This window comes from Aquarana catesbeiana, linkage group LG02 (assembly GCF_042186555.1).
Source record: "Aquarana catesbeiana isolate 2022-GZ linkage group LG02, ASM4218655v1, whole genome shotgun sequence".
Lineage (NCBI taxonomy): Eukaryota > Metazoa > Chordata > Amphibia > Anura > Ranidae > Aquarana > Aquarana catesbeiana.
Genome location: NC_133325.1, coordinates 770,751,002 through 770,776,245, shown reverse-complemented (window position 1 = coordinate 770,776,245; position 25,244 = coordinate 770,751,002). Strand labels below are relative to the sequence as shown.

General features: G+C 41.0%; 1 protein-coding gene across 1 annotated transcript in view; it reads right to left on the bottom strand.

Annotated features, from left to right (window-relative positions):
- Positions 1-1,069: 1,069 nt before the first annotated feature.
- LOC141129341 (uncharacterized) overlaps positions 1,070-25,244 on the bottom strand; it is a 145,054-nt gene continuing 120,879 nt past the window's right edge. The window contains exons 4-7 of the mRNA XM_073617316.1: positions 15,542-15,799; positions 7,759-7,847; positions 4,855-4,943; positions 1,070-1,796 (exon numbers count right to left, since the gene is read on the bottom strand). Coding sequence (XP_073473417.1) covers positions 1,727-1,796; positions 4,855-4,943; positions 7,759-7,847; positions 15,542-15,799 — 506 coding nt within the window. The 3' untranslated portion in view covers positions 1,070-1,726. The remainder of the gene's footprint in view (positions 1,797-4,854; positions 4,944-7,758; positions 7,848-15,541; positions 15,800-25,244) is intronic.

The following is a 25,244-nucleotide window of genomic DNA, read 5'->3' as shown; positions in this document are numbered from 1 at the left end:
GGGGAGGATCAGAGAAGACAGGATCAAACAGATTTTTACACAATGCAGAGAATTAACCCCTTAACCTCCACAGTGAGTATACCAAGCACGCTTTACTGCATATACAGACTGATTTTACCATTGCTCCCAACTGTCCCTGATTTCGAGGGACTGTCCCTGATTTGGAGCAATGTCCCTCTGTCCCTCATTCCTCCTCATTTGTCCCTCATTTTGGTCTGATCTATATAGCTGTATATAAAATGCACTTTTTATTTATCAAAAAGTGTTTTCTAGCGCTAAAACTTTCATCTGATTTCCAAATTGCTGCATTTGTAAATTTCAAAAGCCAATATAAAGGAATGATAGTGGTAAAAAAAGCACTTGTGGGTTTAACCAATCTTGTTTTTTTTGTACAATTCTTCTTTAAGGGGGCGTGGCAAGGGGTGTGTCCTATGCCTGCATACTTTTGCTGATAGGTGTCCCTCATTCCCATCTCAAAAAGTTGGGAGGTATGATTTTACTGTTGTGGGTTTAGTAACACTTTAAGACTGACTGATACTTAGCTACAAAGCTCCCATTTCTTGAGTCCATTTGTTATCTGACGCTCTTTATAAGCAGCCCAACAGCCAATTGAAGAAGTGCGTGTGTAAAACTGATAATGCAGATGCTAATTGCGAGGCAGTGGCTTAGCGTTGCCAGCCTGCCACAGGAAGTGCTGTTGCTGGCAGGATCCAGAAGTAAGAAACTTTGCAAAAGATTCACAAAAAATGGATTGCTTAAGAAAATTGTTTACAGAGAAGCATAGGATGCCAAGCCTACTGAAAAACAGATGTTGAGTTTACATACACTTTAAATAAATATTTTTTTCTTTTAGTAAGATGAAGGTGAATAACAGTGGCGTCACTAGGGGGTGGCTTTTGGGGCTATAGCCCCGAATCTGGGGCCCATAGCCCCTAGTCTCTGCAGGGGTCTCCAAGGGGAGGGGAGGCTCTCTGGGGACCCTGATGTAAGTGGGGGGCTCTCTGGGGACCCTGATGCAAGGGGGAGGCTCTCTGGGAACCCTGATGTAAAAGGGGGGCTCTCTGGGGACCCTAATTTTAAGGGGGAGGCTCTCTGGGGACCCTGATGTAAGTGGGGGGCTCTCTGGGGACCCTAATGCAACGGGGAGGTTCTCTGGGGACCCTGATGTAAGGAGGAGGCTCTCTGGGGACCCTGATGTAAGGGGGGGCTCTCTGGGGACCCTGATGCAAGGGGAGGCTCTCTGGGGATATATACACACACACACACACACACACTTATATTACTGTATATACATGTGTATGCCTGCCCAAGTGTATGACTTTCTTTGCTACGCTTCTATAGGCTCCAGCCCCAGATCTTTTGTAGACCTAGCAACGCCCCTGGTGAATAATAGTAATAGTGATTTTACTACTAGAATGATGAGTTAAACACTTGGTCTAAACTGGGCTTTTTTTTTTATTCTCTTTATTCAATTTCAAAAACATCACAATACAAAATTGAGAGCCAGGACTGACCACAATTACAGCAAGCAGTCCTGAAGAATAAAAACAACAATAGAGAAAAACCACAAAAACAAAACAATGAAAAAAAGCCAAAACAATTCCTGCGAGTGCTACAACTGGGACCCACATAATACAATATTTTAAGATAAAGGAACCTAAACTCAGTAGGCTTTTATGCTACAAGACAAGATTCTAAGGTAAGACTCCACTGATCGGCTTAGCAGTCACATGAGGTCACCAGCCTGGAAAGGATTATTGTCTTCTGGTGAAGCTTCATGGATAGGCTGTAATGACCTGTAACAGAATAGGGAATGTTCAGCACTACCCCAAGAACAAAGAGCTAAGAATTAATAAATATACTGTACATATGAATCCAAGGCTATATTATAAACCTTATTGTCAGTGTTTTATCCTCTCTTCTGGTCCTACTGACTACAAAAAGTAAAGGTAAATCTGCAACAAGCGCCCAGACAAAAATAAAAATCTAGTCTCCCCCACTAAAAAAAAATATCTCCAAAGCCAGCCATAAACGGTTCAAATCTCTGCCGGTTCAGCAGATTTGAACCAGGTATGGGCATGCTGATTGGTCAAACTTGGGTACAACCAAGCTGTCGGATTTTTTAATGTGATTATTGCCAGTGGCTATAGCTGCTAGCAAAATTCACTGTCTGTTCTGGTGGCCAGGATGGTTCCCCCGCTAGGAGAACAGAATGGCTCTTCAGCAGGAATTTCCCCATCAAGGGAATCAAGTGGATTTCTTTTTTGCCCACCCTTTGCAGCTATAACAGCTTCAACTCTTCTGGGAAGGCTGTCCACAAGGTTTAGGAGTGTGTCTATGGGAATGTTTGACCATTCTTCCAGAAGAGCATTTGTGAGGTCAGGCACTGATGTTGGAGCTGAAGGCCTGGCTCGCAGTCTCCGCTTTAATTCATCCCAAAGGTGTTCTATGGGGTTGAGGTCAGGACTCTGTGCAGACCAGTCAAGTTCCTCCACCCCAAACTCGCTTATCCATGCCTTTATTGACCTTGCTTTGTACACTGATCTAAATCATTGGGTGGAGGGGGGATTATGATGTGGGGTTGTTTTTCAGGGTTTGGGCTTGGTCCCTTAGTTCTAGTGGAGGGAACTCTTCATGCTCCCAACTTTGTGGGAACAATTTGGGGATGGCCCCTTCCTGTTCCAACATGACTGCGCACCAGTGCACAAATCAAGGTCCATAAAGACATGGATGAGCGAGTTTGAGGTGGAGGAACTTGACTGACCTGCACAGAGTCCTGACCTAAACCAGATAAAACGGCTTTGGGATGAATTAGAGCAGAGACTGCGAGCCAGGCCTGCTCATCCACATCAGAGTTGAAGTTGTTATAGCTGCAAAGGGTGAGCCAACTCAATATTGAACCCTACGGACTAAGACTGGAATGCCATTAAAGCTCATTTGTGTGTAAAGGCAGGTGTCCCAATACTTTTGACAATATAGTGTATTTTGTCATCCATCATATTATAGGATTGTCAGTAGGAATATTCAGGGCTTTTTTTCAGAGAAAATAGGTAAAGGAACTCAACCACGACACCCCAAAGCCCCCCCCCCCTTCACTCACACACCCTCCAAACCTCATCAATTAGTGGGTGTGGTCTCATAGGGCATTAAATACCAGGAGTGCATTATATACAGAGTGCAGAGTTTGGGGGTGCTCTATGTGCATAGTGCAGATCTCAGGGATGTGCTACAAAGTGCAGAGTTCAGACTTCTTCCACAGTTGCTTACCTCTGCATCCTCCATGCACATTTCACTTCCACCCCTCTTCAGCTCTGACCTCTCCATGCAACCCCTCCCCTCCGCTGCCTCCATCTTCTCCCCCCCTCCTTATAAGCTCCACCACCTTCCACGTGTCTTACTTTTGTTGCTGTATTAAGCTGAAGCACTCAGATGGCTCTAATACCTCCCTGCACACCGTAGGTGGCTCTGCCTCTTTTACTTACAGGGAGATTATCCAGGGGGGGCTTGTTGATATCTGCACTGCACCCTGGGCATCTGCATCTCCTTTGTCCCCATCCTGCACTCAGTGGGAGCCGCTCAGGAGATCAGATCTGTGGGAGACAAGCTGTCACTTGTAAACACAGAAGTCGGACTTCTGTGTTTACTAGTGATAGTGGTAGGCAGGGAGGAGAGGGCCTAAGCCAGAGGTGGTAGAACTCAGTTACACCAAATTCCAGCTGAAAAAAAAGCCCTGGGAATAGTTAAAAGCAGAATATGTAGTTGGGGACCATATGCTGTCTTTTACCATAACCTCTGGACTGTTTAGTCTGTAAATCGAGTGCCTACATGGAAGGAGTGCATGTTATTAACCTATTGGGAGTTGCGTGTAACTTCTCAGATCCCCCTTAATCAGGCATGTACTGGCCATCGGGACTACCGGGAGTTTCCCGGTGGGCCGATGGCTCAGTGGGCCGGTTCCAGCGGCCGCCTAATTTGCCTATTGCATCGTTTCTCAACTGGGTTTCCAAGTTGTTCTGCGGTGAATTCCCCCAGAGGTTGGCGGCGATGTACCCCAATGTACCCTGATGTGCCCCATATGCTTTGATGTGCCTGATGGGCCCCATGTGCTTTGATGTGCTCCAATGTACCCTGATGTGCCCCAATGTACATTGATGTGCCCTGATGTGCTATGTGCCCCATGCCCTGATGTGCCCCATGCCCTGATGTGCCCCGTGCCCTGATGTGCTATGTGCCACATGCCCTGATGTGCTGTGCCCCAATGTTGTGTGCCCTGATGTACTGTGACCTGTGCCCTGATGTCATGTACCCTGATGTACTGTGCCCTGACGTGCCCTGATGTGCTGTGTCCTGTACCCTGATGTGCCATGTGCTGTGCCCTGATGTGCTGTGCCCTGATGTGCTGTACCCTGATGTGCTGTACCCTGATGTGCTGTACCCTGTATCCTGATGTGACCTGATGTGCTGTACCCTGTACCCTGATGTGCTGGGCTCTGTACCCTGATGTGCTGTGCCCTGATGTGCCCTGATGTACTGTGTCATGATGTTCTGTGTCCTGTGCCCTGATGTGCTGTGCCCTGATGTACTGTACCCTGATGTGTTGTGCCCTGGACCGGTCTGGATGAAGTCCAGGGCCACATTTTTGTCCCAGTCCAGCCCTGCCCTTAATTCACCCACAACTGTCTATAATTGGACAAAAATGTATTTTGCCCTATGCCAGTGCCAATAATTCTCCTTCAAAACTCCCATATGCAGTAGAAACAATGCTGGGTGCTCACTAGCCTTTCTGTAATAAAAATGTGGAGCTTTTTTTTTCTTATTCGGTTGCTTGTTTCTCTAATCCAGAACATTACCAACCTGGGGTCAATGGCTTCTTCTGATGTAGGAGGTATCTCGATGACTTTTGTGTGATGATGCTCTCCTGACTTCTTCTGGCAGCATATTGTCTACATCAAGATTAAATAAAAACACTGTAAAAACAGTTTATAGCCAAATTTAGCTTTTAATTTGTATTACTGCGATGCAATTGAGCCGTTAACCAGTTAGGGATGTGTGGATGGGTGTATTTTTTTACGAAGACTGCAGCCTTTAGTAAAATTCTGCTATCTGGACATCCAGACCACTGCTCAACACAGATCACACGGGTCAGGATTTCCAGCGGTCCGACATGCCTCCTATCCACAATCCCCTTACTATTACATTAAACAATAACCACTAATATATGTTTTACTGTTTATGCAGCTTGAAGTCTAAAACAGTTATCACCAACAAGCCCAGGCCATATGATATTTGACATGATATCACCTATTTCACCAAAATCTGTACATTAAAAAAAAAATTTGGGCAAAATAGATTGATTCCTTGTGTAGCGGTCACTACCTTAAGGTAGGCGATTTTTCTTTCTTTGAATGACAGAGTACAGTTTCAGGTAAATTTAGGCAGGCCTGTATTTCTATCTCAGGCCTGGTTGTTTATTTTGGGAACTGGGAGTGTCAGTGTAGTGCAGGGTGTGGCCACCTGTACTTGGACCCAGAGATGCCTCCTTGTACTTCCAGTGGAAATGGTTCTGGAAGAGAGGTTGGACTTGGGATCTGAGTTGCAGGCAGCTCATGTGTGGAGTTCTAGCCAATCATTAATTTGTTTGGTAGGAGGCGGGACTCTCATATAAGCTGGGGTCACATGACGGGAGGAGAGTTCCAGAGAGGGAGAGATCAGAAAGAGCCCCCCTGCGGGGAGGGAGTGTAGCGGAGCCCCCCCTACGGGGAAGGGGGCAACCAGGCCACGCGGAGGAGACGAGTTAGAGACACGGCACAGCATGTAGTCGCTGGATGCCCCCTGCGGGGAGGGGAGCGTACCAGACCAGAGAGGAGGGATGGAGGAACCATCAGGAAGAAGTAGCGACTAAGCGGAAGAAGACTGGGCGATCGACCGTTTGTGAGTGGCACATGGACTGTTGATCAAGTGAGTGAAAGCCCAGGGGAACAGTACTTTCAGAGGCTGAGGGATGTTGGTACACAAGTCAGTGAGACAGGTGATGATGGCCGGTGACTTTTGGTTCAACAAAGCCCAGAGAATCCAATCAGTCAGGCGGGAGGAATTATTCAGAGTAATGTCTTCTTTAGCCAAACTTGGATGTACTTTACAGTCGGGAAGTAGTGGTCAAAAGGCGGAGGTAGAGCTCCGAGCATAAATAGAGGTACAGATTGTTCTAAAAAAGGTCTACCGGTGAAGAAGTTATTCAGAGTGACTCTTTGCTACAACCACTTATGTATTCTTTAAAGTAAATCTACCAAAGCCTATATGCAAAGGGTTATTCAGAGTGGCTCTTTGCTATTCACTTTAACCACTTGCTTACTGGGCACTTAAACCCCCCTCCTTTTCAGCTTTCAGCGCTGATGCATTTTGAATGACAGTTGCGCAGTCATACAACACTGTATCCAAATGAAAGTTTTATCATTTTTTTCCCACAAATAGAGCTTTCTTTTGGTGGTATTTAATCACAGTTGGGATTTTTATTTTTTGCTAAACAAACAAAAAAAGATGGAAAATAAAAAAAAAAAAAAAAATCATGTTTCATAGTTTGTTATAAAATTTTGCAAACAGGTAATTTTTCTCCTTCATTGATATGCGCTGATGAGGCAGCACTGGTGGGCACTGATAGGCTGCACTGATGGGCACGGATAGGCACAGTTAAGGCGGCACTGATAGGCACAGTTAAGGCGGCACTGATAGGCACAGTTAAGGCGGCACTGATGGGGACAGATAAGGCGGTACTGATGGGCACAGATAAGGCGGCATTGATGGGCGCTGATGGGTGGCACGGATTGGTGGCACAGATGGGTGGCACTGATGGGCACTGATAGGTACCACTGATGGGCGGCACTAATGGGCACTTATGTGCACTGGTAGGTGACACTGATAGGTGGCACTGATGTGCAGCACTGTTGTTGTGGCACTGATTGTGGGCACTGATGGGTGGCACTGGTGAGGGGGCACAGGTGGGCACTGATGATCGCCGTGATCGGGACTGGTGTCCCTCTGACGGCCGCCGGTGATCAGATTTTTTTTCCTCCTCACGCTGTCAGCGCGAGGAGAAAAAATAGTCGATTACCGGCTCTGTTGACATAACATGATCAGCTGTCATTGGCTAACAGCTGATCACGTGGTAAGGGTCCAGGATCGACCCCTTACTCCGATCTGTGATCAGGCGAGTCTCATAGACACGCTGACCACAGAGCGCGCCGCGCGCGCCCTGCAGGGGGCGCGCAGGCCGCTCGTGCAGGGGACGACGTCAATAGACGTCGTCCCGGCAAAGCAGGTCCGCGCTGTAGCCGTCATTCGGCTATAGCGCAGATCTGAAGCGGTTAATTATTCTCAAAGACCATACTACTCCAGTCTTCCCATGAGAAGTTATACAGAGGGACTTTTCATTATTCGCATTGCTCTAAGTATTTGCACGAAAAGGCAAAGGAAAGATTATGAAGCAGTGAAAGAGCATCTCAGAAAACCCTTTCCCTGTCCCAGTTCAAGTTATGCAAATAAAAGCAAGAGAAAAAAGTATAATATGGACTGTGTCTATTTCTATGGGGTGCGATGTGCTAGGTGGTGAATGTGATTTACGGATAGAACACAAAATAGCGGCTCCTACGGGGGTAGTGTGCTACACTTACATTAACCAAGAGTCTGAATTTCAAAACTTGAAGAAAACTGGATTCTGACTTGGATTTTTTAAAATGAATTTGTCATTGTAGATCTAAATACCTTAGTTTTAATCTTCATGAAGATGAACAATGTGAAGGTGATCACAAGAAAGATGATATACGCGGGAATTTTCCAACTAAAATGCTTTCCTAGAAAGAAAGAACAGTAAAACTGTAGCATATTTAAATACAGAAATACACTTTTGAAAACATCCAACATCTTCTGAAAATGTTTCTTCTGAAACATACCACACATAAGACATGCGCACAGGGTGTGCTGGATGTGTCTGGGCACACCCTGATCACCCTGTGCGGCGCCATTTCCCCCTGCTTCATCATCAAGATTGATCACAATACAATATAAATAGCAAACACGCTGCCACGCAGACAGTTCTTAAATGGAAATTATCTACCTTATCTACACTAAATATGGGGACGTACTAAACTGCATATTGGGATGATGGGATGATTGGATTATTGGCTGCAATACTGAGAACTCTCACTAGATGTCAGTGTACCGTATACACATATATATGGTAATGACTCTGTTGTTTCTCAAAATATGTTATTCTTTACTGCAGTGCTTGATACAATGTTGCAAGAAGCAGTTGCTAATGTTTAACTCTTCACTTGCTGAAATATATGCAGCTGTACAACAGTTGCTGATATATATGCAGCTGTACAACAGGATACAGAAGTAATATAAAAATTACATTTGACCTATTTTTGATGGGAATATGGGTAGAATTATTATTGCTCATGGGGATTATAGGAGGAATATCATGTTAACACCCGACAATGAACATATTTCATTAACAATAATAATATACATATACTTTTTCTACATAGGGATTATGGGTGGAATATTGTAGTTAGACATACATAGGAATATATTAAACTTATTTCTGATATAAATATGTATATAATTATTTTTCTACATGGGGATTATTGGTGGAATATTGTTTATAAATATACATAGCAGCATATTAAACCCATTTCTGATGAGAATATGCATATAATTATTTTTCTACATGGGGATTATTGATGTAATATTGTTCATAAATTTACATAGCAACATATTAAACCCATTTCTGATGAGAAAATGCATATAATTATTTTTCTACATGGAGATTATTGGTGGAATATTGTTTATAAATATACATAGCAACATATTTAACCCATTTATGATATGAATATGCATGTAATTATTTTTCTACATTGGGATTATTGGTGGAATATTGTTTAAAAATATACATAGCAACATATTAAACCCATTTCTAATGAGAATATGCATATAATTATAATTCTACATGGGGATTATTGGTGGAATATTGCTTATAAATATACATAGCAACATATTTAACCCATTTATGATATGAAGATGCATGTAATTATTTTTCTACATGGGGATTATTGGTGGAATATTGTTTATAAATTTACATAGCAACATATTAAACCCATTTCTAATCAGAATATGCATATAATTATATTTCTACATGGGGATTATTGGTGGAATATTGTTTATAAATATACATAGCAACATATTAAACCCATTTATGATATGAATATGCATGTAATTATTTTTCTACATGGGGATTATTGGTGGAATATTGTTTATAAATATACATAGCAACATATTAAACCCATTTCTGATGAGAATATGCATATAATTATTTTTCTACATGGGGATTATTGGTGGAATATTGTTTAAAAATATACATAGCAACATAATAAACCCATTTCCAATGAGAATATGCATATAATTATATTTCTACATGTGGATTATTGGTGGAATATTGTTTATAAATATACATAGCAACATATTAAACTCATTTCTAAAGAGAATATGCATATAATTATTTTTCTACATGGGGATTATTGGTGGAATATTGTTTAAAAATATACATAGCAACATATTAAACCCATTTCTAATGAGAATATGCATATAATTATATTTCTACATGTGGATTATTGGTGGAATATTGTTTATAAATATACATAGCAACATATTAAACCCATTTCTAAAGAGAATATGCATATCATTTATTTTTCTACATGGGGATTATTGGTGGAATATTGCTTATAAATATACATAGCAACATATTTAACCCATTTATGATATGAAGATGCATGTAATTATTTTTCTACATGGGGATTATTGGTGGAATATTGTTTATAAATATACATAGCAACATATTAAACCCATTTATGATATGAATATGCATGTAATTATTTTTCTACATGGGGATTATTAGTGGAATATTGTTTATCAATATACATAGCAGCATATTAAACCCATTTCTGATGAGAATATGAATATAATTATAATTCTACATGGGGATTATTGGTGGAATATTGCTTATAAATATACATAGCCACATATTTAACCCATTTATGATATGAAGATGCATGTAATTATTTTTTTTTCATGTTGATTATTGGTGGAATATTGTTTATAAATATACATAGCAACATATTAAACCCATTTCTGATGAGAATATGCATATAATTATTTTTCTACATGGGGATTATTGGTGGAATATTGCTTATAAATATACATAGCAACATATTAAACCCATTTCTGATGAGAATATGCATATCATTATTTTTCTACATGGGAATTATTGGTGGAATATTGTTTAAAAATATACATAGCAACATATTAAACCCATTTATGATATGAATATGCATGTAATTATTTTTCTACATGGGGATTATTAGTGGAATATTGTTTATCAATATACATAGCAGCATATTAAACCCATTTCTGATGAGAATATGCATATAATTATAATTCTACATGGGGATTATTGGTGGAATATTGCTTATAAATATACATAGCAACATATTTAACCCATTTATGATATGAAGATGCATGTAATTATTTTTTTTCATGTTGATTATTGGTGGAATATTGTTTATAAATATACATAGCAACATATTAAACCCATTTCTGATGAGAATATGCATATAATTATTTTTCTACATGGGGATTATTGGTGGAATATTGTTTATAAATATACATAGCAACATATTAAACCCATTTCTGATATGAATATGCATGTAATTATTTTTCTACATGGGGATTATTGGTGGAATATTGTTTATCAATATACATAGCAGCATATTAAACCCATTTCTGATGAGAATATGCATATAATTATAATTCTACATAGGGATTATTGGTGGAATATTGCTTATAAATATACATAGCAACATATTAAACCCATTTCTGATGAGAATGTGCATATAATTATTTTTCTACATGGGGATTATTGGTGGAATATTGTTCATAAATTTACATAGCAACATATTAAACCCATTTCTGATGAGAAAATGCATATAATTATTTTTCTACATGGAGATTATTGGTGGAATATTGTTTATAAATATACATAGCAACATATTAAACCCATTTATGATATGAAGATGCATGTAATTATTTTTCTACATGGGGATTATTGGTGGAATATTGTTTATAAATATACATAGTAACATATAAAACCCATTTCTGATGAGAATATGCATATAATTATTTTTCTACATGGGGATTATTGGTGGAATATTGCTTATAAATATACATAGCAACATATTAAACCCATTTGTAAAGAGAATATGCATATATTTATTTTTCTACATAGGGATTATTGGTGGAATATTGTTCATAAATTTACATAGCAACATATTAAACCCATTTCTGATGAGAAAATGCATATAATTTTATTTCTACATGGGGATTATTGGTGGGATATTGTTTATAAATATACATAGCAACATATTAAACCCATTTATGATATGAAGATGCATGTAATTATTTTTCTACATGGGGATTATTGGTGGAATATTGTTTATAAATAAACATAGCATGTATACTTATAAACAGTATTCCAGCAATACTCTCCATGTAGAAAAATAATCATATGCATTTTCTCATCAGAAATGGGTTTAATATGTTGCTATGTATATTTATAAGCAATATCCCACCAATAATCCCCATGTAGAATTATAATTATATGCATATTCTCATCAGAAATGGGTTTAATATATTGCTATGTATATTTATAAACAATATTCCACCAATAATCCACATGTAGAAATATAATTATATGCATATTCTCATCGGAAATGGGTTTAATATGTTGCTATGTATTTTTTTTTTTTTTTGAAAATTCTTTTTTATTCATTTTTAAAGGCATACAAATAACAACAGGCCACATACGGCCGACAGCCACTGACTATAACACAATTGCCGGTGGACATTTACATACAAAACCACATACATACGTTTAGAACTCCCCCCTCCCTCCCCCCCAAACAACGAAGCTTTTGCCCAGATACATACTGTCCAAGTTGGCCTCCAGATTGGAGGAAGGCACTAGGAGACACAGATAAAGAGCCCTTTGGTCATATGCTGTTGCCCCATTACTGTGAGGATGGTGAGGGATGCGCAGGAGCCCCTAGGTGGATGAGACAAAGAGCCCTTTGGTCATATGCTGTTGCCCCATTACTGTGAGGTAAGGGGCCACTACCCACTGAAGTGTCTGCACACGAAGATGCACGAGTTTTAAGTCACTTGGCACTCTAATTGCCACATGCGCATGCCAGCACATTATTGTCACAGATTCTACTATAAAAGGACATTTCTTTTTGTGCTAAAACCCTTTTATATGTATATTTAATTTTTGGGACATTTATTACTGTATTAACTTAGGAGTTTCTCGGTCCTTCTTGCACATTTTTGCACTTTATGTAGGTTTGAATATCAACACCGCATGTAATCAGAGGTGCAGCCAAGTTTATCATGCACAGTGTTCGCACATTGCACATTGTCACTTTTGAATTTTATATGTATTTAGTTTAAATCACGCTGCACGCTATTTATTCAAAAATAGTTTTTTGCTATTTATGTTGTATCAGATATTTATCTTAGATATTCAAGTTTGTAACACGCACACTTTTATCAGCATATTCCTAATTACTATTAATTTAGTTCAGTGAGACACATCACTTGTATTAATTACCCCACTGTTTTTTAAATGTAAATTTTATTGCTTCCATTATTATTATTATTTTTATATACACTTTGGTGACATAAACTATGACCATATTTTAAAACCACCTGAGGTTTTACACATAGGATTAGCGCGGCACCACTTATCTATACAACACTAGGAGACACCGCACCTTCATTGTCTAACAACTTGAGTCTTGATGCTAATTACAGAAGGCATGACCCGCCCCCCCCCCCAGCACTAAGAATTTTGCATGGATAAGTAACTCTCCCCCCTACAAGCGACCAGATGCCCTAATGCAGAATTATCAATATTGCTCCTGTATGTTAGTCATATACATCCTCCTTTGTGGCCTCATACAACAATATCAATAGCGATAAGTTATCTGTAATTAGTCTGACACCATATCCACCGATGCCATCCAACCACCCCACACTTTGTCAAATTTGATCAGTTCCCCCCTACTCAAATAAGTGGCCCATACATCATCCCAGTCATCTCTATCCAACCCCAAGGTCACAGCCTCCCACGCTTGTCTGCAGGGTTCTAACAGTTTCGTTGTTTCCTGAAAGAGATCTCTGTATATGCTGGAAACTGGTTTAGACAACGAGTCACTGCGGGTCAGCAGTTCTAGATCACTGGGCTCAAGGTCAAGAGGTTCTCCTCCAAATTGGGATTGAAAGGCATGCCTTAATTGAATGTACCGGAAAAAATGCGAGTTTGGTAGTTCATAACGCGATTTCAACACGTCGAAGGACATTAGGGTGCCATTCACTACAATGTGATTTAGTGTCTTAATTCCGTATTTTGTCCACACTATGGGATCCGGGTAGTCGAAGAAGTGCGGCAGACTAGGATTCCTCCACAAGGGGAGATTTGGAGAAAATTTATTAGGACTAGAAGGCCGGAGCCCCTGAGTCATGGACCATGCCCTAATTACAGAGCGCATGGAGGGCCTCAGAGAGTAGGGAGCCCGTAAACCCCTATATACCAAGTGGGATAGTGCTTCATATGAACCCACACATGCCGCCTCCAATGACACAGCAGCGTCATCCGAAGGTGTGGTCAACCAACGGTGTGCCACCGTTAATTGGCCGGCTAAAAAATATTTTTGGAAATTTGGAACCACTAGGCCTCCCTCGCTATGTATATTTTTAAACAATATTTCACCAATAATCCCCATGTAGAAAAATAATTATATGCATATTCTCATCAGAAATGGGTTTCATATGTTGCTATGTATATTTATAAGCAATATTCCACCAATAATCCCCATGTAGAATTATAATTATATGCATATTCTCATCAGAAATGGGTTTAATATATTGCTATGTATATTTATAAACAATATTCCACCAATAATCCCCATGTAGAAAAATACTTATATGCATATTCTCTTTAGAAATGGGTTTAATATGTTGCTATGTATATTTATAAACAATATTCCACCAATAATCCCCATGTAGAATTATAATTATATGCATATTCTCATCAGAAATGGGTTTAATATGTTGCTATGTATATTTATAAACAATATTACACCAATAATCCCCATGTAGAAAAATAATTATATGCATATTCTCATTGGAAATGGGTTTAATATGTTGCTATGTATATTTATAAACAATATTCCACCAATAATCCCCATGTAGAAAAATAATTATATGCATATTCTCATCAGAAATGGGTTAATATGTTGCTATGTATATTTATAAACAATATTTCACCAATAATCCCCATGTAGAAAAATAATTATATGCATATTCTCTTTAGAAATGGGTTTAATATTTGCTATGTTTATTTATAAACAATATTCCACCAATAATCCACATGTAGAAATATAATTATATGCATATTCTCATCAGAAATGGGTTTAATATGTTGCTATGTATATTTATAAACAATATTCCACCAATAATCCCCATGTAGAAAAATAATTATATACATATTTATATCAGAAATAGGTTTAATATATTCCTATGTATGTCTAACTACAATATTCCACCCATAATCCCTATGTAGAAAAAGTATATGCATATTATTATTGTTAATGAAATATGTTCATTGTCGGGTGTTAACATGATATTCCTCCTATAATCCCCATGAGCAATAATAATTCTACCCATATTCCCATCAAAAATAGGTCAAATGTAATTTTTATATTACTTCTGTATCCTGTTGTACAGCTGCATATATATCAGCAACTGTTGTACAGCTGCATATATATCAGCAAGTGAAGAGTTAAACATTAGCAACTGCTTCTTGCAACATTGTATCAAGCACTGCAGTAAAGAATAACATATTTTGAGAAACAACAGAGTCATTACCATATATATGTGTATATGGTACACTGACATCTAGTGAGAGTTCTCAGTATTGCAGCCAATAATCCAATCATCCCATCATCCCAATATGCAGTTTAGTACGTCCCCTAAATATGTGGAGATCTGTTATTAATGCAATCCCACCTCTTCACAAATGTACCTATTTTAGTCATAACCAAAAAAAATTGACAAAATATGAGCAGCTTGGATTGAAGCGTGTGGGTTAATGGTATAGGACTAGTTGATTGGACCTTTTTGTTCTGTGATCAAACTTCATACAGCCTTTAAGGCTATAGATGCCCCCCCCCACCCCCTTCCCCACACGAGCACCTTTTTAATGGCCAAGTCTTCCTATCCTCAACCCCCACCCATTTCTTTCCTTTGCTTCCTCTTAGAGCAAACACTCTTGGACTTGGACATAGATATTGGTGTTTTTGGAAAGTTACCAAAACCTGTTTCTAAAAAGCCTCCCTCCAGCAACAGACTAAACAGAATCTGGAAGATTCACCTTCTGTACCATTTAATATAATGGATTTCTCTTGAGGACTTGTAAAGGTAGGATGAGAAACTCGACAAGTCACCATAGTCACATTCTTCAGATTGTATCTGCTGATCGATGTCCAGGTCTTGTTATCATGCTGGAAATGTTCTGTGGTTATCTTATCTGTTTGTGGAGTCCAGGAGATATCTGCGGCTGGATATGCGCCATGGGCTGTACACTCCGGAATGCCGGCGCAGTTTATTTCCAGTGTCACAGAGGGCTGAGCTAAAGAGGGACAAACACGTTTCTTTCATTAAAATTGAGCATATTGCAAAATATAACATAACTTATATGATGCAGTCCGACAGTAGAATTAACACAATTGTTTCTGTAATTCTAATGCCGCGTACACACGACCGGACTTTATGGCAGACTTTGTCCGGCGGACTTTTCGACGGACTTTACGATGGACTTTCCGAATGAACGGACTTGCCTACACACGATCAACCAAAGTCCGACGGATTTGTACGTGATGACGTACGACCGGACTAAAACAAGGAAGTTCATAGCCAGTAGCCAATAGCTGCCCTAGCGTCGGTTTTTGTTGGTCGGACAAGCATACAGACGAGCAGACTTTTCGACCGGACTCGAGTCCATCGGAAAGATTTGAAACATGTTTCATTTCCAGGTCCGTCGAACTTTTGGGGAAAAAAAATCCGCTGGAGCCCACACACGATCGTATTGTCCGATGGACTCTGGTCCGCCGGACCAAGTATGCCATAAAGTCCAGTCATGTGTACGCGGCATTAGTCCTGCTTGAAAACAAAGTACATCAAAGCGTTGCAGCTACATCATTTTCTAGTTTAAGGTTGGAGCAGATCATAGACCAGGCTGTATTGCTCAATTATATTGTAGTCTACAGGAAGCTTTACACCTTAGCTTATTGGAAGAGATGAGTGAGCTTCTAAAAAGTTCTATATGTTGTGGTTCAGCTGAAATTTTAAAAATACCTGGACCTGCAAAATTGAGAGTTTTGGAACCAGATGTCCATTGAAGTCTGGACTTAGAACCAGACTCCAAAAAGTGCGCATTACAGAGCAGCAAATGATGCAAAATGGGGCAGACTGGTTCAGGAAGCTTCTGGCTGTCCAGCTTGGTAAGATGATGGGATCAGAACCACTTACTTTAAAAATTCCACCAGGGATACTAAGATAGAAATGTGGGATCTTGTGATATTGGTAGCCAAGCTAAGAAGTTTCAGGCAATAGCGGAAGCAGATATAAAGCAGAAACAGTCTTTGAAGTAGCCTTTGGTTCCAGAACCCTTTTTGAATTTGGAACCACAAATTGGTTCCTGGGGAACAGACAGCAATTAAACCTGACAGGGCTCTAATACTTATCTATATTAGCGTATGCATACATTTTCACATTGTCACATTCACAGGTACAAAAACACAAAAGTCCCCTTATTCCCTATAATCCAAAATTCAGTTCAGAATTTCAGAACAAGTTGTTCGGTTGAAGTCTTGACTTTGAACCTGACTCCAAAAAGTGTGTGTTACAAAGCAGCAAATGGTGCAAAATTGTGTGGTTTAGGGAGGTCAGGCCCTGTTGACATTTGAACGTATTGGATTCGCTTAATTCTGCCCCAGAGTCAGAATTGTGGCAAAACACGCCACGCCCTTGCGGTGCCATTAATTGTTAATGGTGTCCCAAATGCAGTACCATTGTGCCTTGATCAGGTAGAATCTATTTAAGGCGCTGATTCCCAGGTTTGGCGCGCATTTGGCGAGTTCGGTGGAGTAGGGACAGGTACCCCGTTTGTAGAGACAGTGCTACAGCTAGGGAAAGGTTCCTGTTGAGGAGGGAAAGCATGCGGTCGCGTTCTCTTCTGGACACCTTCCCAATTGAGCATGAGAGCACATTCTGCTTCCTCTCATTAGAAGCTGTCAGTCTGGCTGGAAAATGCTTCTTCATGTTGTTGGAAACTTTGAATGCACCCGGATGGGTAGCCTTCCCACTGGGTTTGTTGTGAACTGTTGCTGCATTACTTCAATACAAATTTTACATTGTTCCTGATTGTGTGAATTATTGCCGCCGCACATGCTGCACACCACCTACATACTCAACAGCCCACCACCCAACCACTCACAGCCCTGCCTTGCATCCCTTGATGCCTGGTAATGAAGACAACGCCTCCCTGTTGACTGCCTTTTGACCTCGACTGTTTCTGGATAAAGCTATGCCTACTGTCTGCATTGACCACAGATTTTCTCTGAATGACGCTAAAGCTGGCCATACTCCAGTAGATTTTCAAACGAGCATTTGTATGGAAAATCTCAGTACTTTAGATAACTTGACAGGTGTTGCTCTAAAGTGCTTCAAATTTTGTTTGCTTTTGACATTCAATTTTGGAATGAATGGACTTTACCGAAAGAAAACCACATGCACATAGTAATTTGGTTGAGAAAAATTTCCAACCTGCTTCATATTTTCTCATCACTGCTGTAAAAAACAAACATTAATTTGATTCCACTAATAATATGAAAATCATATGAACGTTCTTAAAATGAAAAATGTAAAACTAAATTCTACTAGTGTATGGTCAGCTTTACTGTCTACCACCTGCCCTGGACACCACCACCTCTGGACTTTCATACGGATTCTGTCCTGATGTGCTACATGTCACACCACATCCTCCTGAAGATTTTAGATGCTCTTTTCTGTTATCTGCACTTATTCCCTTATGCCAGCAGGCCAGAAACTTTAGTACTGTGTACCAAGACCTGGGGGCAACCAAGTACCCGTAGGCCTGCATGCCTTAGGGTAATGGGAGCTGCCAAAGGTGAAGCCACACTTGCCAGTGATAGTTTCTGACCTCGCTATTGTAAAGAGTTAGAGTCATTATAATATGTTATACAAGTGTAGCGCCCTGCTCCTGTTGATCAGACGCTTATATGTAAATTTAGTGAGTCATCTGTTCTGTATATAGTTCAGATTTAATCTATGGCTAAATTAGCTTCTGTTCCAGCATTGGCTGTGTTGCGTGCAGTTCCACACTGTCACCTGTAGGTGTCGTTGTCACCACGAGTGCTGTATTGAGTGCTCTTCTTTCTCAGAGGCAGCTCGGCTGAGGTGGTCCACTGGTATGCTTTCTGGGAGAGAGTACTTAAGGGGCAGACGCCATTTTTGGTTCTCTTTCACCTGCTGGCCCTCCTGGCATAAAGGTATGTGACGGCTTCCTTGCTGTCTCGGGACCATGCTGGCCCGAGACTTTGTTACTATGAGTAGGCCCAGAGGTCGTCTGGGGATCATGGGTTTAGAGGTGGTCCTGTGCTGTCTGTCCTGTGGGAAGAGGCCAAGCAATTGAGGAGATCCAGGGGAGGACTCATCTTGGAGAGGACCGTGCGGAAGGCTGGCATCTCAAGAGGGGCCTGGTGACTCAATTGGAGGATGCATCCTAACCTAACCTACCACACAGTACTGCCGGATCGGCTTAAAGGTTCTGGTACTGTGTTGCTGTTCATATGAAAATTACAATTCTGTGGCAGAGGATTGTGCAATCATTACTACGTCCTGTGGCAGAGGATCGTACAGCTATTTTGTTCTTTTAAAGTCTGTGGCAGAGACTTTTTGTTTGTGCTCGATTCTGGCTGCTAGATCAGTGAGAGAGACCTATCCGGGTGGGCAAAGATCTTGGACTGAAGGTGTGTTCGTCTCTAGGATCTTACATTCATCAGTGATCATAAAAAGGTATTTGAACTTTCCTGTAACTCTCTTTTTACCTCTTCACTGCTACTTCCTTCAAGTTTGTTCATTAAAGCATTGGAAAATTACTAAAGTGACCGGTGCATACATTGTTGGATACATGGACTCTAGGTTCCTGATGTGGTAAAACTACAGGTAAGGGGTGGTGGCAACAACCCAATCTAAATCAGCAGCTCCTTCGGGCGTCAGTGCTACACAAGAAGAAATGTATTTTGCTTTGATATATAGAACGTTAGAAATGTAGGCTGCAAAAGTTAGATGTAAGGATACTATGTGCTGATACAGGATGTACATGTGGTCAGTCTGACACTTAACATTGGACAATGAATAACAAAGTTATAACAAGTTAGAAGTTGGGTGTCTGAAACATTGGCAAATTGCCTAATATACGAAGCTTCATATATATTTATATTTAAACATAGCCTGAGAGATGTCTCTAGGCAGAATATGCAGTTTGTGACGTTTATGCTTATTTTTTTATAAAGTTTATGCTTCAATCTTATTGGCTGATACGAGGGAGGGAGTTTTTCCTCTCTATGTGTGTATAAGAATTATGCAAATCCAATAAATCATTGTAATCTTGATTCACCATCCCTTTGTGTATGGAGCCTTGATTATCCGATCGATCAGAGAGTTCTACCCATACACCCATAAGTCCAACCCGGGTTTACAGAAAAGGAAGTGACCTAACAGCTATCAAAGCAAGTGTCAGACCTTCTGACCGCAAACCACAAGCTCCACACAAGGGTAAGTTCCTCCCAGAGCCTGTAGTCTTTGGCACACAGAGCACCTTCTGCTAGGATGTCTGGTACATAGAACTTTTTCTTACTTTACTGGTCCTAACTTGGCATATGGTGTTTCAACAATATGTAAATAGACTTTAATGAGATGACTGTATGTATGATGGGGAAAAAAAAAAAAGTGTGACTAATGTCTTGTTCAGGGAAAAGCTGCTTGTTTTCCTTGGCTGCCTATAGGCACAAACCTACTGTGACCTTAAGTGGAAGTAAACTCTCTCAATCAACATTAACTAGGAGCACATAAATAGAGCTGTAGAATAGCAGTGTCTTCCTGTTGAAGGGATTCCACCTGTCAGGGTGGGCATGGCTATAGCCCCCAAACCATTCTACCGATTTAAGCTATTGTTTACCAAGGTCCTGGCTGTGGCACACCTGAAAGTTTCTCTGAAACCCCAAGGTTTCTCCTAAAGATCCAGTCTGTACAGCCCTACTAGTAGGCACCTGAAGGAAGCTGAATGGGCCTAGCTTCTTCCCCGGCTATGTGAGTACTATTCTACTGCATGATCCTGGTGATTGTGTACTATTGGGATAGCCAAGCCAAGTAGTTCCTCTCCTAAAGGGGTCATGCCCCTGGCCTCCCCTAGTCTCTTGTGGGAAGGCTGTACTCTGAAATTGGGCCAGGTAGTTCCTCTCCTGAGGGGTTCATACCTCTGGCCTTCTCTAGTCTCTTGTGGGAGAACCATCCTCTGAACTTGGGCCAAGTAGTTATTCTCCTATGGGGTTCATGCCACTGGCCTCCTCTATTCTCTCATGGGAGAACTGTCCTCTGAACTTGGGCCAAGTAGTTATTCTCCTGGGGGGGTTCATACCTCTGGCCTTCCGTAATCTCTCATGGGAGGATTGTACTCTGAGTTTAGCAGAAGATCTGTTCCTGAAGTCTGCAACATAGAGAAGCAGATCCTCTTGTTACTGTTGGTGTTTCTGGGGCATCCCATACTACCGTACACCCCATCCAAGTTATTTAACAATAAAAGCACAAAAAAACATCCCCTAGACTGCCTTCTGTGCCAGTTTGAAGCTGTGCTTTGTGTGTGTTGGCAGCCTCTGCGCTAGTGAGGGAGAACATCAACTATTTCTATTTCTACTGAGAGCCAGACAGGGAGCAAGTATCCTTCTCTGCAGAATATTGTCTGGGTCAGGCTTTTCTACTCAGGCTGTGGCTGTTTTTCAAAGAAAATGAACTGCAAGATAATTTTTACACAAAGCACCTTTAAGATGTTACATTGTAGCAGTCATCTTTTCCATTACAGACTTTCCATTTAGATCATAAGAATTTTCTCTATCCATGGCATAATTATAAAGTGAGACGTACAATAATGGACTTATGTCTTGTCCTGGTAAAAATAACTTTACAAGTGGTGATAGTTATACGTCGGTAGAGTTTTACACATACAGTTTATTCATATGAGGCTTCCTGTATGGCTAGCTGTATTAATTTAATTGATGTGGTCAACCACTAGCTACTTATAGAGATTTGATATGTCAGGCAACTACGTAGTGCTATTTATCGAAACATCTACAATATGACTTGTGGTTGTTTGGATAAATAGCACCATGTAGTTGCCTGACATATCAAATCTCTATAAGTGGCTAGTGGTTGACCACATCAATTAAATAAATACAGCTAGCCATACAGGAAGCCTCATAAGAATAAACTGTATGTGCTATACCGAAAAATGTAAATCTTGACTTTGGTAGATCAGTAAAAGATACAGAAGATAAGCTACCCTCAGAGTAAAACTTAGAACCTTATTTATATCAAAGAGTGGATATCGCTATCAGCTCTCCATTATACACCTCTATATTACTCAACACCTTGGAATGCATTTTGTGGGCGATTCATAAAATGCATGCAACGGTGTGGTGACTGCGCTATGTACGCTGCTTGACGCATCAGAGAGAACTTTGTGATAAGAGACAAGATGATTAATGTCACGTCTTTCCTCTCCTCCCAGCTTTTTTTTATACTCTGTGATTCTTATGCCCCGTACACACGGTCGGATTTTCCGACGGAAAATGTGCGATAGGACCTTGTTGTCGGAAATTCCGACCGTGTGTAGGCTCCATCACACATTTTCTATCGGATTTTCCGACCCACAAAGTTTGAGAGCAGGATATAAAATTTTCCGACAACAAAATCCATTGTCGGAAATTCCGATCGTGTGTACACAAATCCGACGGACAAAGTGCCACGCATGCTCAGAATAAATAAAGGGATGAAAGCTATTGGCTACTGCCCCATTTATAGTCCCGACGTACGTGTTTTACGTCACCGCGTTCAGAATGATCAGATTTTCCGACAACTTTGTGTGACCGTGTGTATGCAAGACAAGTTTGAGCCAACATCTGTTGGAAAAAATCCTAGGATTTTGTTGTCGAAATGTCCGAACAAAGTCCGACCGTGTGTACGGGGCATAACTGTGGTGAGTCCACACTGATGTTTTTTAAATGGACCCCACAGCACACAAACATTGGCTACAGATGTGCAACTAATGCTGGTGTAAGCAGACATGCATTGGTCTCTTGTATTTGGGACACAGCCAGTTGTGTTGGTAGGCCTGGCCACCTGCTGAATGCACCAAAGATCTCTTAAAAGATTCCCAGGATCCTGGCTGCACTGAGACTCCAGGCTGGACGTCCCATCTGCAGGATAAGACCTAGAACCTCTGGGTCTCAGAGTATTTATACAGACTCCCAGCAACCTTCAGGGCCACCCTCCCTGGGATTGGCTAGGGCTGTATAAATATGCATGCTGCTTTTTGCATAGCTCCACACCTATATTTCAGAGAGTTCTACTGTTCACTGGAAAGCAGAGGAAGCAATCAAACCAGCAGCAGCTGAAACACTGAGCAGGCCTAACTAATCACATGCATCTGCACTGATTACAGTGAGTACAACTAAATTACCTAACACAGCAATTGCAGCCACACTGAATACAGTGGAACAAGCTAAATTTACCTAATAACAAAAACACAGCTTCACTGGACACAGTGACCAAAACCAAATATACCTAATCCTAGCACCTATCAAGGAGGGTGTGGATGATACCCTCTTCCACCAGTTCTCATTTTTTGCCTGTTCAGATTTCCCCATACAGAGCTTCAGTCAAAGACAGAGAGTCTGAAAACAAACACCTTCTGCTGTTATGTCTCTTTGGAAAACTCATAATTCTCGGTGACACCAGTGTCATGGAAATACATTTGATGTTTATTTGTAATGCAAATAGTTTTTAAAAATGGTAAAAAAAAGTTTAAAAGTTAAATAGTACTTCTCACTTTTGTTGAGAAGAAAACATTCCCCTCTGGGGGATCTATGTACATTGCAAGGATTTTAACAAACTGTGTTGCAGATTCCTACCTTTTGTTGTTCTGAAGAAATCTCTGTGTGATCGTCTGTATCCATGTGCTAAGTGAATCTAATGGGAGTGGTTTCATAATTATCAACCAGCTGCTGCACCTGCAGGGCACTTATGAGGAAAATTGCAGGGTCTGCATCGCTTTAGACGTGATTTCATATTGGGAGTATCTTACCAAAAATTACATTTTTGTTGCAGGGGATGCCTAATAACTGATTTGTATCTTAGTGCAAACCTATGAGAAAATCGGTGAGCAAATCACACAAGCAGGAAATTATGTTTCTGGGGGGCATTCTGTATACATTCTGTGTACAGAACACAGTGGCGGCCTGTGCATTAAGAGTGCACGGATGCCGCCCCCTCTCTCCTGCCACCCCCTCTGTGCACTATGAATAGATTCGTGCATTTCATGAATGTATCCATGGCCACCGCTGCCACCCCCCATTCAGGCGTCCGGCCCCTTTTCGAGCGCTGGGCGCCTGAATTACAGTGGCGGGGGGGTGTTTTTGAAGCACCCGATTAGAGCCAAAGGCTCTAATAGGCATCAAAAACGGTGACCTCTGAGCGCCATGCTTGGTGCTCACAGTTCACTCAGCTGTGTTAGGAAAGTGAATGAATCTTCGCTTTCCTAACACTGAACCGCCTCTCCGCAAATCAGGTGCTCGGGTCTGTTACCTGTCACCTGATTGGCTGAAACGACAGGCGCCGCTATTGGACAACTATTAGGAGGAGAGGACAAGAGTTGAGAGATGAGGACTGCAGGAGACGCTGGCTTGAAGGACCCCGCTCGTCGCCGTCACCCGCTGCCCCACCAAGACAGGGTAAATGTCGGCAGACGGTGAGCGGGCAGGAGGGTCACACTGGTGGCATTCAATGGCACAGTGGCAGTATTTAATGGGCACAGTGGCAGCATTTATTGGGCACATTGGCAGCATTTAATGGGCACACTGGCAGCATTTGATGGGCACACTGGCAGCAATTGATGGCACAGTGGCTGCGTGTGATGGCACAGTGGCTGCAATTGATGGCACACTGGCAGCATTTGATGGCACAGTGGCTACAAAAGATGGCACACTGGCAGCATTTAATGGACACAGTGGCTGAATTTGATGGCATAGTGGCTGCGTTTGATGGCACAGTGGCAGCATTTGATGGGCACAGTGGCTGCAATTGATGTTTTTATTTCAGAATTTTTCAGTTTGTTTGCGCCTCCCCAAAAATTTTGAGCATCAGCCGCCACTGACAGAACACTTCCAGGTAGTCATATTGCATTTTTTAGAGCTGCAGATTGGAAAAGAAAGGTAATTTTAATAACATTCAATTACAATATAACTTGTGTTGCAATTTTATGCGCTATATAATCTTTTTCTATGTGATATTTTTTCAACCAACGTGCCAGGCACCCAGAGGTACCTTCAGGTTTCTTCATGGGTGCATTAGCAAAATACCCAAAAATGATATACAAGCCAGGGGAGGATCAAGCTTGCCTTTTAGTTACACAAAGCCACAGGTTTTCATTGTGTACCACTACAATTATTACAACCTTCCAGTCGCCAGTGTCCTAACAACCAATGAAGTCATCGATGCATGATTGATACATGTCCCCTGGGTCCTGCCCCAGGGGACATGTATCAATGCAAAAAAAAGTTATAAAAACTGACATTTTTTCGGGAGCAGTGATTTTAATAATGCTTAAAGTGAAACAATAAAAGTGAAATATTCCTTTAAATTTCGTACCTGGGGGTGTCTATAGTATGCCTGTAAAGTGGCGCATGTTTCCCGTGTTTACAACAGTCCCTGCACAAAAT